Source organism: Phyllobates terribilis, unplaced genomic scaffold, assembly GCF_046119375.1.
Source record: "Phyllobates terribilis strain yellow unplaced genomic scaffold, ASM4611937v1 Scaffold_1__5_contigs__length_1240528914, whole genome shotgun sequence".
NCBI lineage: Eukaryota > Metazoa > Chordata > Amphibia > Anura > Dendrobatidae > Phyllobates > Phyllobates terribilis.
The window spans coordinates 1,233,085,077-1,233,099,980 of record NW_027362761.1 but is presented as its reverse complement, the minus strand read 5'-3'; the positions used below and the strand labels follow the sequence as shown (position 1 = coordinate 1,233,099,980).

At 46.8% G+C, this 14,904-nt stretch overlaps 1 protein-coding gene across 1 annotated transcript in view; it reads left to right on the top strand.

The window, feature by feature from the left end:
- The first annotated feature begins 409 nt into the window (after positions 1-409).
- The window catches only part of LOC141164679 (uncharacterized), a 90,557-nt gene continuing 76,062 nt past the window's right edge, over positions 410-14,904 (top strand). The window contains exon 1 of the mRNA XM_073650170.1: positions 410-589. Coding sequence (XP_073506271.1) covers positions 504-589 — 86 coding nt within the window. The 5' untranslated portion in view covers positions 410-503. The remainder of the gene's footprint in view (positions 590-14,904) is intronic.

The window sequence follows — 14,904 nt, the reverse complement described above, 5'->3', positions numbered from 1 at the left end:
AGAGTGCAGGAGGAGAGACAGTCAGTGAATAGAGTGCAGGAGGAGACAGTCAGTGAATAGAGTGCAGGAGGAGAGACAGTCAGTGAATAGAGTGCAGGAGGAGACAGTGAATAGAGTGCAGGAGGAGACAGTCAGTGAATAGAGTGCAGGAGGAGACAGTCAGTGAATAGAGTGCAGGAGGAGAGACAGTCAGTGAATAGAGTGCAGGAGGAGAGACAGTCAGTGAATAGAGTGCAGGAGGAGACAGTCAGTGAATAGAGTGCAGGAGGAGACAGTCAGTGAATAGAGTGCAGGGTGAGAGGTCTCGGGGGCACCTTGAGAAGAGAAAGTTATAGACGTGAGTGGAGTTGAGAAAGTTTTGGAGGCCGGAGAGGAGGAGGAAGAGGAGGAGGAGGAGGAGGAGGAGGAGGGGAAGGGTCGCGGGAGGAGGAGGAGGAGGAGGGAGAGGCTCCGTCTGCAGACATTGCGAGGAAGCGGCTCACAGTCACCCTGACCCTGATGACATGACGGCCCTGAACCTGGACACCTACAGCCTGTCCCTCATCACTGCCAAGGAGGACATCCTCAGCGCCAGGAGCTCCACCGACTGGTGAGGAAGGGGCTCTGTGCCAGGGGGAGGGGTGCTGGTACTGCTGTATATACTGGTACTGGTACTGGTACTGGTACTGATGTATATACTGGGGCTGGGGCTGGTGCTGCTACTGGTGCTGCTGTATATACTGGTACTGATGTATATACTGGAACTGGTGCTGGTACTGGTACTGATGTATATGCTGGTGCTGGGGCTTGTGTATATACTGGTGCTGCTGTATATACTGGACCTGGTACTGTTGTATAGACTGGTGCTGGTGCTGCTGTATATACTGGACCTGGTGCTGCTGTATATACTGGACCTGGTGCTGCTGTATATACTGGACCTGGTGCTGCTGTATATACTGGTACTGGTGCTGCTGTATATACTGGAACTGGTGCTGGTGCTGCTACTGATGTATATACTGGTGCTGGGGCTTGTGTATATACTGGTGCTGCTTTATATACTGGACCTGGTGCTGCTGTATATACTGGTACTGGTACTGCTGTATATACTGGACCTGGTGCTGGTGTATATACTGGTGCTGGTGTATATGCTGCTGTATATACTGGACCTGGTGCTGGTGTATATACTGGTGCTGCTGTATATACTGGTGCTGGTGCTGCTGTATATACTGGACCTGGTGCTGCTGTATATACTGGTGCTGCTGTATATACTTGTACTGTTGCTGGTGCTGCTGTATATACTGGACCTGGTGCTGCTGTATATACTGGTGCTGCTGTATATACTGGTTCTGGTGCTGATGCTGCTGTATATACTGGTGCTGCTGTATATACTGGAACTGGTGCTGCTGTATATACTGGTTCTGGTACAGTTAGATACTGGTATTTATAGATGGCTGTACTGTGCTGTGTACATATAGAGGAGCGCTCACCTATAGATGACTGTACTGTGCTGTGTACATATAGAGGAGCGCTCACCTATAGATGACTGTACTGTGCTGTGTACCTATAGAGGAGCGCTCACCTATAGATGTCTGTACTGTGCTGTGTACATATAGAGGAGCGCTCACCCATAGATGACTGTACTGTGCTGTGTACATATAGAGGAGCGCTCACCTATAGGTGACTGTACTGTGCTGTGTACATATAGAGGAGCGCTCACCTATAGATGACTGTACTGTGCTGTGTACCTATAGAGGAGCGCTCACCTATAGATGACTGCACTGTGCTGTGTACATATAGAGGAGCGCTCACCTATAGATGACTGCACTGTGCTGTGTACATATAGAGGAGTGCTCACCTATAGATGACTGTACTGTGCTGTGTACATATAGAGGAGCGCTCACCTATAGATGACTGTACTGTGCTGTGTACATATAGAGGAGCGCTCACCTATAGATGACTGTACTGTGCTGTGTACATATAAAGGAGCGCTCGCCTATAGATGACTGTACTGTGCTGTGTACATATAGAGGAGCGCTCACCTATAGATGACTGTACTGTGCTGTGTACATATAGAGGAGCGCTCACCTATAGATGACTGCACTGTGCTGTGTACATATAGAGGAGCGCTCACCTATAGATGACTGCACTGTGCTGTGTACATATAGAGGAGTGCTCACCTATAGATGACTGTACTGTACTGTGTACATATAGAGGAGCGCTCGCCTATAGATGACTGTACTGTGCTGTGTACATATAGAGGAGCGCTCACCTATAGATGACTGTACTGTGCTGTGTACATATAGAGGAGCGCTCACCTATAGATGCCTGTACTGTGCTGTGTACATATAGAGGAGCGCTCTCCTATAGATGACTGCACTGTGCTGTGTACATATAGAGGAGCGCTCACCTATAGATGTCTGTACTGTGCTGCGTACATATAGAGGAACGCTCACCCATAGATGTCTGTACTGTACTGTGTACATACAGAGGAGCGCTCACCTATAGATGCCTGTACTGTGCTGTGTACATATAGAGGAACGCTCACCTATAGATGACTGTACTGTGCTGTGTACATAGAGAGGAGCGCTCACCTATAGATGACTGTACTGTGCTGTGTACATATAGAGGAGCGCTCACCTATAGATGCCTGTACTGTGCTGTGTACATATAGAGGAGCGCTCTCCTATAGATGACTGCACTGTGCTGTGTACATATAGAGGAGCGCTCACCTATAGATGGCTGTACTGTGCTGTGTACATATAGAGGAGCGCTCACCTATAGATGCCTGTACAGTGCTGTGTACATATAGAGGAGCTCTCACCTATAGATGACTGGGCTGTACTGTGTACATATAGAGGAGCGCTCACCTATAGATGACTGTACTGTGCTGTGTACCTATAGAGGAGCGCTCACCTATAGATGTCTGTACTGTGCTGTGTACATATAGAGGAGCGCTCACCCATAGATGACTGTACTGTGCTGTGTACATATAGAGGAGCGCTCACCTATAGGTGACTGTACTGTGCTGTGTACATATAGAGGAGCGCTCACCTATAGATGACTGTACTGTGCTGTGTACCTATAGAGGAGCGCTCACCTATAGATGACTGCACTGTGCTGTGTACATATAGAGGAGCGCTCACCTATAGATGACTGCACTGTGCTGTGTACATATAGAGGAGTGCTCACCTATAGATGACTGTACTGTGCTGTGTACATATAGAGGAGCGCTCACCTATAGATGACTGTACTGTGCTGTGTACATATAGAGGAGCGCTCACCTATAGATGACTGTACTGTGCTGTGTACATATAGAGGAGCGCTCGCCTATAGATGACTGTACTGTGCTGTGTACATATAGAGGAGCGCTCACCTATAGATGACTGTACTGTGCTGTGTACATATAGAGGAGCGCTCACCTATAGATGACTGCACTGTGCTGTGTACATATAGAGGAGCGCTCACCTATAGATGACTGCACTGTGCTGTGTACATATAGAGGAGTGCTCACCTATAGATGACTGTACTGTACTGTGTACATATAGAGGAGCGCTCGCCTATAGATGACTGTACTGTGCTGTGTACATATAGAGGAGCGCTCGCCTATAGATGACTGTACTGTGCTGTGTACATATAGAGGAGCGCTCACCTATAGATGCCTGTACTGTGCTGTGTACATATAGAGGAGCGCTCTCCTATAGATGACTGCACTGTGCTGTGTACATATAGAGGAGCGCTCACCTATAGATGTCTGTACTGTGCTGCGTACATATAGAGGAACGCTCACCCATAGATGTCTGTACTGTACTGTGTACATACAGAGGAGCGCTCACCTATAGATGCCTGTACTGTGCTGTGTACATATAGAGGAACGCTCACCTATAGATGACTGTACTGTGCTGTGTACATAGAGAGGAGCGCTCACCTATAGATGACTGTACTGTGCTGTGTACATATAGAGGAGCGCTCACCTATAGATGCCTGTACTGTGCTGTGTACATATAGAGGAGCGCTCTCCTATAGATGACTGCACTGTGCTGTGTACATATAGAGGAGCGCTCACCTATAGATGGCTGTACTGTGCTGTGTACATATAGAGGAGCGCTCACCTATAGATGCCTGTACAGTGCTGTGTACATATAGAGGAGCTCTCACCTATAGATGACTGCACTGTGCTGTGTACATATAGAGGAGCGCTCACCTATAGATGGCTGTACTGTGCTGTGTACATATAGAGGAGCGCTCACCTATAGATGACTGTACTGTGCTGTGTACATATAGAGGAGCGCTCACCTATAGATGTCTGTGCTGTGTACATATAGAGGAGCGCTCACCTATAGATGACTGCACTGTGCTGTGTACATATAGAGGAGCGCTCACCTATAGATGTCTGTACTGTGCTGTGTACATATAGAGGAGCGCTCACCTATAGATGACTGCACTGTGCTGTGTACATAGAGAGGAGCTCTCACCTATAGATGACTGTACTGTGCTGTGTACATAGAGAGGAGCGCTCACCTATAGATGACTGTACAGTGCTGTGTACATATAGAGGAGCGCTCACCTATAGATGCCTGTACTGTGCTGTGTACATATAGAGGAGCGCTCTTCTATAGATGACTGCACTGTGCTGTGTACATAGAGAGGAGCTCTCACCTATAGATGTCTGTACTGTGCTGTGTACATATAGAGGAGCGCTCACCTATAGATGACTGCACTGTGCTGTGTACATAGAGAGGAGCTCTCACCTATAGATGACTGTACTGTGCTGTGTACATAGAGAGGAGCGCTCACCTATAGATGACTGTACAGTGCTGTGTACATAGAGAGGAGCGCTCACCTATAGATGGCTGTACTGTGCTGTGTACATATAGAGGAGTGCTCACCTATAGATGACTGCACTGTGCTGTGTACATATAGAGGAGCGCTCACCTATAGATGGCTGTAATGTGCTGTGTACATATAGAGGAGCGCTCACCTATAGATGACTGTACAGTGCTGTGTACATATAGAGGAGCGCTCACCTATAGATGACTGTACTGTGCTGTGTACATATAGAGGAGCGCTCACCTATAGATGACTGTACTGTGCTGTGTACATATAGAGGAGCGCTCTCCTATAGATGACTGCACTGTGCTGTGTACATATAGAGGAGCGCTCACCTATAGATGGCTGTACTGTGCTGTGTACATATAGAGGAGTGCTCACCTATAGATAACTGCACTGTGCTGTGTACATATAGAGGAGCGCTCACCTATAGATGACTGCACTGTGCTGTGTACATATAGAGGAGCGCTCACCTATAGATGACTGTACAGTGCTGTGTACATATAGAGGAGCGCTCACCTAGAGATGACTGTACTGTGCTGTGTACATAGAGAGGAGCTCTCACCTATAGATGACTGTACTGTGCTGTGTACATAGAGAGGAGCGCTCACCTATAGATGACTGTACTGTGCTGTGTACATATAGAGGAGCGCTCACCTATAGATGACTGTACTGTGCTGTGTACATAGAGAGGAGCTCTCACCTATAGATGACTGTACTGTGCTGTGTACATAGAGAGGAGCGCTCCCCTATAGATGACTGTACTGTGCTGTGTACATAGAGAGGAGCGCTCACCTATAGATGACTGTACTGTGCTGTGTACATATAGAGGAGCGCTCACCTATAGATGACTGTACTGTGCTGTGTACATAGAGAGGAGCTCTCACCTATAGATGACTGTACTGTGCTGTGTACATATAGAGGAGCGCTCACCTATAGATGACTGCACTGTGCTGTGTACATACAGAGGAGCGCTCACCTATAGATGACTGTACTGTGCTGTGTACATAGAGAGGAGCTCTCACCTATAGATGACTGTACTGTGCTGTGTACATATAGAGGAGCGCTCACCTATAGATGACTGCACTGTGCTGTGTACATATAGAGGAGCGCTCACCTATAGATGACTGTACAGTGCTGTGTACATATAGAGGAGCGCTCACCTAGAGATGACTGTACTGTGCTGTGTACATAGAGAGGAGCTCTCACCTATAGATGACTGTACTGTGCTGTGTACATAGAGAGGAGCGCTCACCTATAGATGACTGTACTGTGCTGTGTACATATAGAGGAGCGCTCACCTATAGATGACTGTACTGTGCTGTGTACATAGAGAGGAGCTCTCACCTATAGATGACTGTACTGTGCTGTGTACATAGAGAGGAGCGCTCCCCTATAGATGACTGTACTGTGCTGTGTACATAGAGAGGAGCGCTCTCCTATAGATGACTGTACTGTGCTGTGTACATAGAGAGGAGCGCTCACCTATAGATGACTGTACTGTGCTGTGTACATATAGAGGAGCGCTCACCTATAGATGACTGTACTGTGCTGTGTACATAGAGAGGAGCTCTCACCTATAGATGACTGTACTGTGCTGTGTACATAGAGAGGAGCGCTCCCCTATAGATGACTGTACTGTGCTGTGTACATAGAGAGGAGCGCTCTCCTATAGATGACTGTACTGTGCTGTGTACATATAGAGGAGCGCTCACCTATAGATGACTGTACTGTGCTGTGTACATATAGAGGAGCGCTCACCTATAGATGACTGTACTGTGCTGTGTACATAGAGAGGAGCTCTCACCTATAGATGACTGTACTGTGCTGTGTACATATAGAGGAGCGCTCACCTATAGATGACTGCACTGTGCTGTGTACATACAGAGGAGCGCTCACCTATAGATGACTGTACTGTGCTGTGTACATAGAGAGGAGCTCTCACCTATAGATGACTGTACTGTGCTGTGTACATATAGAGGAGCGCTCACCTATAGATGACTGCACTGTGCTGTGTACATACAGAGGAGCGCTCGCCTATAGATGACTGTGCTGTGTACATATAGAGGAGCATTCACCTATAGATGACTGTACTGTGCTGTGTACATATAGAGGAGCGCTCACGTATAGATGACTGTACTGTGCTGTGTACATATAGAGGAGCGCTCACCTATAGATGACTGTGCTGTGTACATATAGAGGAGCGCTCACCTATAGATGACTGTACTGTGCTGTGTACATATAGAGGAGCGCTCTCCTATAGATGACTGTACTGTGCTGTGTACATATAGAGGAGCGCTCACCTATAGATGACTGTACTGTGCTGTGTACATATAGAGGAGCGCTCACCTATAGATGACTGTACTGTGCTGTGTACATATAGAGGAGCGCTCGCCTATAGATGACTGTACTGTGCTGTGTACATATAGAGGAGCGCTCTCCTATAGATGACTGTACTGTGCTGTGTACATATAGAGGAGCGCTCACCTATAGATGACTACTGTGCTGTGTACATACAGAGGAGCGCTCACCTATAGATGACTGTACTGTGCTGTGTACATATAGAGGAGCGCTCATCCTATAGATGACTGTACTGTGCTGTGTAAATATAGAGGAGCGCTCCCCTATAGATGACTGTACTGTGCTGTGTACATATAGAGGAGCGCTAACCTATAGATGACTGTACTGTGCTGTGTACATATAGAGGAGCGCTCACCTATAGATGGCTGTACAGTGCTGTGTACATATAGAGGAGCGCTCTCCTATAGATGCCTGTACTGTGCTGTGTACATATAGAGGAGCGCTCTCCTATAGATGCCTGTACTGTGCTGTGTACATATAGAGGAGCGCTCTCCTATAGATGCCTGTACTGTGCTGTGTACATATAGAGGAGCTCTCACCTATAGATGCCTGTACAGTGCTGTGTACATATAGAGGAGCGCTCTCCTATAGATGCCTGTACTGTGCTGTGTACATATAGAGGAGCGCTCACCTATAGATGACTGTACTGTGCTGTGTACATATAGAGGAGCGCTTACCTATAGATGACTGTACTGTGCTGTGTACATATAGAGGAGCGCTCTCCTATAGATACCTGTACTGTGCTGTGTACATATAGAGGAGCGCTCACCTATAGATGACTGGGCTGTGCTGTGTACATATAGAGGAGCGCTCACCTATAGATGACTGTACTGTGCTGTGTACATATAGAGGAGCGCTCACCTATAGATGACTGTACTGTGCTGTGTACATATAGAGGAGCGCTCACCTATAGATGACTGTACTGTGCTGTGTACATAGAGAGGAGCTCTCACCTATAGATGACTGTACTGTGCTGTGTACATAAAGAGGAGCGCTCACCTATAGATGACTGCACTGTGCTGTGTACATACAGAGGAGCTCTCACCTATAGATGACTGTACTGTGCTGTGTACATATAGAGGAGCGCTCACCTATAGATGACTGCACTGTGCTGTGTACATACAGAGGAGCGCTCGCCTATAGATGACTGTGCTGTGTACATATAGAGGAGCATTCACCTATAGATGACTGTACTGTGCTGTGTACATATAGAGGAGCGCTCACGTATAGATGACTGTACTGTGCTGTGTACATATAGAGGAGCGCTCACCTATAGATGACTGTGCTGTGTACATATAGAGGAGCGCTCACCTATAGATGACTGTACTGTGCTGTGTACATATAGAGGAGCGCTCACCTATAGATGACTGTACTGTGCTGTGTACATATAGAGGAGCGCTCACCTATAGATGACTGTACTGTGCTGTGTACATATAGAGGAGCGCTCGCCTATAGATGACTGTACTGTGCTGTGTACATATAGAGGAGCGCTCTCCTATAGATGACTGTACTGTGCTGTGTACATATAGAGGAGCGCTCACCTATAGATGACTACTGTGCTGTGTACATACAGAGGAGCGCTCACCTATAGATGACTGTACTGTGCTGTGTACATATAGAGGAGCGCTCATCCTATAGATGACTGTACAGTGCTGTGTACATAGAGAGGAGCTCTCACCTATAGATGACTGTACTGTGCTGTGTACATAAAGAGGAGCGCTCACCTATAGATGACTGTACTGTGCTGTGTACATAGAGAGGAGCTCTCACCTATAGATGACTGTACTGTGCTGTGTACATAAAGAGGAGCGCTCACCTATAGATGACTGTACTGTGCTGTGTACATAGAGAGGAGCTCTCACCTATAGATGACTGCTCTGCTGTGTACATATAGAGGAGCGCTCACCTATAGATGACTGCACTGTGCTGTGTACATACAGAGGAGCGGTCGCCTATAGATGACTGTGCTGTGTACATATAGAGGAGCATTCACCTATAGATGACTGTACTGTGCTGTGTACATATAGAGGAGCGCTCACCTATAGATGACTGTGCTGTGTACATATAGAGGAGCGCTCACCTATAGATGACTGTACTGTGCTGTGTACATATAGAGGAGCGCTCACCTATAGATGACTGTACTGTGCTGTGTACATATAGAGGAGCGCTCACCTATAGATGACTGTACTGTGCTGTGTACATATAGAGGAGCGCTCGCCTATAGATGACTGTACTGTGCTGTGTACATATAGAGGAGCGCTCTCCTATAGATGACTGTACTGTGCTGTGTACATATAGAGGAGCGCTCACCTATAGATGACTGTACTGTGCTGTGTACATACAGAGGAGCGCTCACCTATAGATGACTGTACTGTGCTGTGTACATATAGAGGAGCGCTCATCCTATAGATGACTGTACTGTGCTGTGTAAATATAGAGGAGCGCTCCCCTATAGATGACTGTACTGTGCTGTGTACATATAGAGGAGCGCTAACCTATAGATGACTGTACTGTGCTGTGTACATATAGAGGAGCGCTCACCTATAGATGGCTGTACAGTGCTGTGTACATATAGAGGAGCGCTCTCCTATAGATGCCTGTACTGTGCTGTGTACATATAGAGGAGCGCTCTCCTATAGATGCCTGTACTGTGCTGTGTACATATAGAGGAGCGCTCTCCTATAGATGCCTGTACTGTGCTGTGTACATATAGAGGAGCTCTCACCTATAGATGCCTGTACAGTGCTGTGTACATATAGAGGAGCGCTCTCCTATAGATGCCTGTACTGTGCTGTGTACATATAGAGGAGCGCTCACCTATAGATGACTGTACTGTGCTGTGTACATATAGAGGAGCGCTTACCTATAGATGACTGTACTGTGCTGTGTACATATAGAGGAGCGCTCTCCTATAGATACCTGTACTGTGCTGTGTACATATAGAGGAGCGCTCACCTATAGATGACTGGGCTGTGCTGTGTACATATAGAGGAGCGCTCACCTATAGATGACTGGGCTGTGCTGTGTACATATAGAGGAGCGCTCACCTATAGATGACTGGGCTGTGCTGTGTACATGTAGAGGTGCGCTCACCTATAGATGACTGTACTGTGCTATGTACATGTAGAGGAGCGCTCACCTATAGATGACTGTACTGTGCTGTGTACATATAGAGGAGCGCTCACCTATAGATGACTGTACTGGGCTGCGTACATATAGAGGAGCGCTCACCTAAAGATGACTGTACTGGGCTGTGTACATATAGAAGAGCGCTCACCTATAGATGACTGTACTGGGCTGTGTACATATAGAGGAGCGCTCATCCTATAGATGACTGTACTGTGCTGTGTACATATAGAGGAGCGCTCATCCTATAGATGACTGTACTGTGCTGTGTACATATAGAGGAGCGCTCACCTATAGATGACTGTACTGTGCTGTGTACATATAGAGGAGCGCTCACCTATAGATGACTGTGCTGTGTACATATAGAGGAGCGCTCACCTATAGATGCCTGTACTGTGCTGTGTACACATAGAGGAGCGCTCACCTATAGATGACTGTGCTGTGTACACATAGAGGAGCTCTCACCTATAGATGACTGTACTGTGCTGTGTACATATAGAGGAGCGCTCACCTATAGATGACTGTACTGTTCTGTGTACATATAGAGGAGCGCTCACCTATAGATGACTGTACTGTGCTGTGTACATATAGAGGAGCGCTCACCTATAGATGCCTGTACTGTGCTGTGTACATATAGAGGAGCGCTCACCTATAGATGACTGTGCTGTGTACACATAGAGGAGCTCTCACCTATAGATGACTGTACTGTGCTGTGTACATATAGAGGAGCGCTCACCTATAGATGTCTGTACTGTGCTGTGTACATATAGAGGAGCGCTCACCTATAGATGACTGTACTGTGCTGTGTACATATAGAGGAGCGCTCACCTATACATGGCTGTACTGTGCTGTGTACATATAGAGGAGCGCTCACCTATAGATGACTGTACTGTGCTGTGTACATATAGAGGAGCGCTCACCTATAGATGTCTGTACTGTGTACATATAGAGGAGCGCTCACCTATAGATGTCTGTGCTGTGTACATATAGAGGAGCGCTCACCTATAGATGACTGTACTGTGCTGTGTACATATAGAGGAGCGCTCACCTATAGATGTCCGTACTGTGCTGTGTACATATAGAGGAGCGCTCACCTATAGATGTCTGTGCTGTGTACATATAGAGGAGCGCTCACCTATAGATGACTGTGCTGTGTACATATAGAGGAGCGCTCACCTATAGATGCCTGTACTGTGCTGTGTACATATAGAGGAGCGCTCACCTATAGATGACTGTGCTGTGTACACATAGAGGAGCTCTCACCTATAGATGACTGTACTATGCTGTGTACATATAGAGGAGCGCTCACATATAGATGTCTGTACTTGCTGTGTACATATAGAGGAGCGCTCACCTATAGATGACTGTACTGTGCTGTGTACATATAGAGGAGCGCTCACGTATACATGGCTGTACTGTGCTGTGTACATATAGAGGAGCGCTCACCTATAGATGACTGTACTGTGCTGTGTACATATAGAGAAGCGCTCACCTATAGATGTCTGTACTGTGCTGTGTACATATAGATTAGCGCTCACCTATAGATGTCTGTGCTGTGTACATATAGAGGAGCGCTCACCTATAGATGACTGTGCTGTGTACATATAGAGGAGCACTCACCTATAGATGCCTGTACTGTGCTGTGTACATATAGAGGAGCGCTCACCTATAGATGACTGTGCTGTGTACACATAGAGGAGCTCTCACCAATAGATGACTGTACTGTGCTGTGTACATATAGAGGAGCGCTCACCTATAGATGTCTGTACTGTGCTGTGTACATATAGAGGAGCGCTCACCTATAGATGACTGTACTGTGCTGTGTACATATAGAGGAGCGCTCACCTATATATGACTGTACTGTGCTGTGTACATATAGAGGAGCGCTCACCTATAGATGACTGTACTGTGCTGTGTACATATAGAGGAGCACTCACCTATAGATGTCTGTACTGTGCTGTGTACATATAGAGGAGCGCTCACCTATAGATGTCTGTACTGTGCTGTGTACATATAGAGGAGCGCTCACCTATAGATGTCTGTACTGTGCTGTGTACATATAGAGGAGTGCTCACCTATAGATGTCTGTGCTGTGTACATATAGAGGAGCGCTCACCTATAGATGTCTGTACTGTGCTGTGTACATATAGAGGAGCGCTCACCTATAGATGTCTTTACTGTGCTGTGTACATATAGAGGAGCGCTCACCTATAGATGTCTGTACTGTGCTGTGTACATATAGAGGAGCGCTCACCTATAGATGTCTGTACTGTGTACATATAGAGGAGCGCTCACCTATAGATGTCTGTACTGTGCTGTGTACATATAGAGGAGCGCTCACCTATAGATGTCTGTACTGTGCTGTTTACATATAGAGGAGCGCTCTCCTATAGATGACTGTACTGTGCTGTGTACATATAGAGGAGCGCTCACCTATAGATGACTGCACTGTGCTGTGTACATACAGAGGAGCGCTAACCTATAGATGACTGTACTGTGCTGTGTATATATAGAGGAGCGCTCACCTATAGATGACTGTACTGTGCTGTGTACATGTAGAGGAGCGCTCGCCTATAGATGACTGTACTGTGTAGATATAGAGGAGCGCTCGCCTATAGATGACTGTACTGTGCTGTGTACATATAGAGGAGCGCTCACCTATAGATGACTGTACTGTGTACATATAGAGGAGCGCTCACCTATCGATGACTGCACTGTGCTGTGTACATACAGAGGAGCTCTCACCTATAGATGACTGTACTGTGCTGTGTACATATAGAGGAGCGCTCACCTATAGATGACTGCACTGTGCTGTGTACATACAGAGGAGCGCTCGCCTATAGATGACTGTGCTGTTTACATATAGAGGAGCATTCACCTATAGATGACTGTACTGTGCTGTGTACATATAGAGGAGCGCTCACGTATAGATGACTGTACTGTGCTGTGTACATATAGAGGAGCGCTCACCTATAGATGACTGTGCTGTGTACATATAGAGGAGCGCTCACCTATAGATGACTGTACTGTGCTGTGTACATATAGAGGAGCGCTCACCTATAGATGACTGTACTGTGCTGTGTACATATAGAGGAGCGCTCCCCTATAGATGACTGTACTGTGCTGTGTACATATAGAGGAGCGCTCGCCTATAGATGACTGTACTGTGCTGTGTACATATAGAGGAGCGCTCTCCTATAGATGACTGTACTGTGCTGTGTACATATAGAGGAGCGCTCACCTATAGATGACTACTGTGCTGTGTACATACAGAGGAGCGCTCACCTATAGATGACTGTACTGTGCTGTGTACATATAGAGGAGCGCTCATCCTATAGATGACTGTACAGTGCTGTGTACATAGAGAGGAGCTCTCACCTATAGATGACTGTACTGTGCTGTGTACATAAAGAGGAGCGCTCACCTATAGATGACTGTACTGTGCTGTGTACATAGAGAGGAGCTCTCACCTATAGATGACTGTACTGTGCTGTGTACATAAAGAGGAGCGCTCACCTATAGATGACTGTACTGTGCTGTGTACATAGAGAGGAGCTCTCACCTATAGATGACTGTACTGTGCTGTGTACATATAGAGGAGCGCTCACCTATAGATGACTGCACTGTGCTGTGTACATACAGAGGAGCGGTCGCCTATAGATGACTGTGCTGTGTACATATAGAGGAGCATTCACCTATAGATGACTGTACTGTGCTGTGTACATATAGAGGAGCGCTCACCTATAGATGACTGTGCTGTGTACATATAGAGGAGCGCTCACCTATAGATGACTGTACTGTGCTGTGTACATATAGAGGAGCGCTCACCTATAGATGACTGTACTGTGCTGTGTACATATAGAGGAGCGCTCGCCTATAGATGACTGTACTGTGCTGTGTACATATAGAGGAGCGCTCTCCTATAGATGACTGTACTGTGCTGTGTACATATAGAGGAGCGCTCACCTATAGATGACTACTGTGCTGTGTACATACAGAGGAGCGCTCACCTATAGATGACTGTACTGTGCTGTGTACATATAGAGGAGCGCTCATCCTATAGATGACTGTACTGTGCTGTGTAAATATAGAGGAGCGCTCCCCTATAGATGACTGTACTGTGCTGTGTACATATAGAGGAGCGCTAACCTATAGATGACTGTACTGTGCTGTGTACATATAGAGGAGCGCTCACCTATAGATGGCTGTACAGTGCTGTGTACATATAGAGGAGCGCTCTCCTATAGATGCCTGTACTGTGCTGTGTACATATAGAGGAGCGCTCTCCTATAGATGCCTGTACTGTGCTGTGTACATATAGAGGAGCGCTCTCCTATAGATGCCTGTACTGTGCTGTGTACATATAGAGGAGCTCTCACCTATAGATGCCTGTACAGTGCTGTGTACATATAGAGGAGCGCTCTCCTATAGATGCCTGTACTGTGCTGTGTACATATAGAGGAGCGCTCACCTATAGATGACTGTACTGTGCTGTGTACATATAGAGGAGCGCTTACCTATAGATGACTGTACTGTGCTGTGTACATATAGAGGAGCGCTCTCCTATAGATACCTGTACTGTGCTGTGTACATATAGAGGAGCGCTCACCT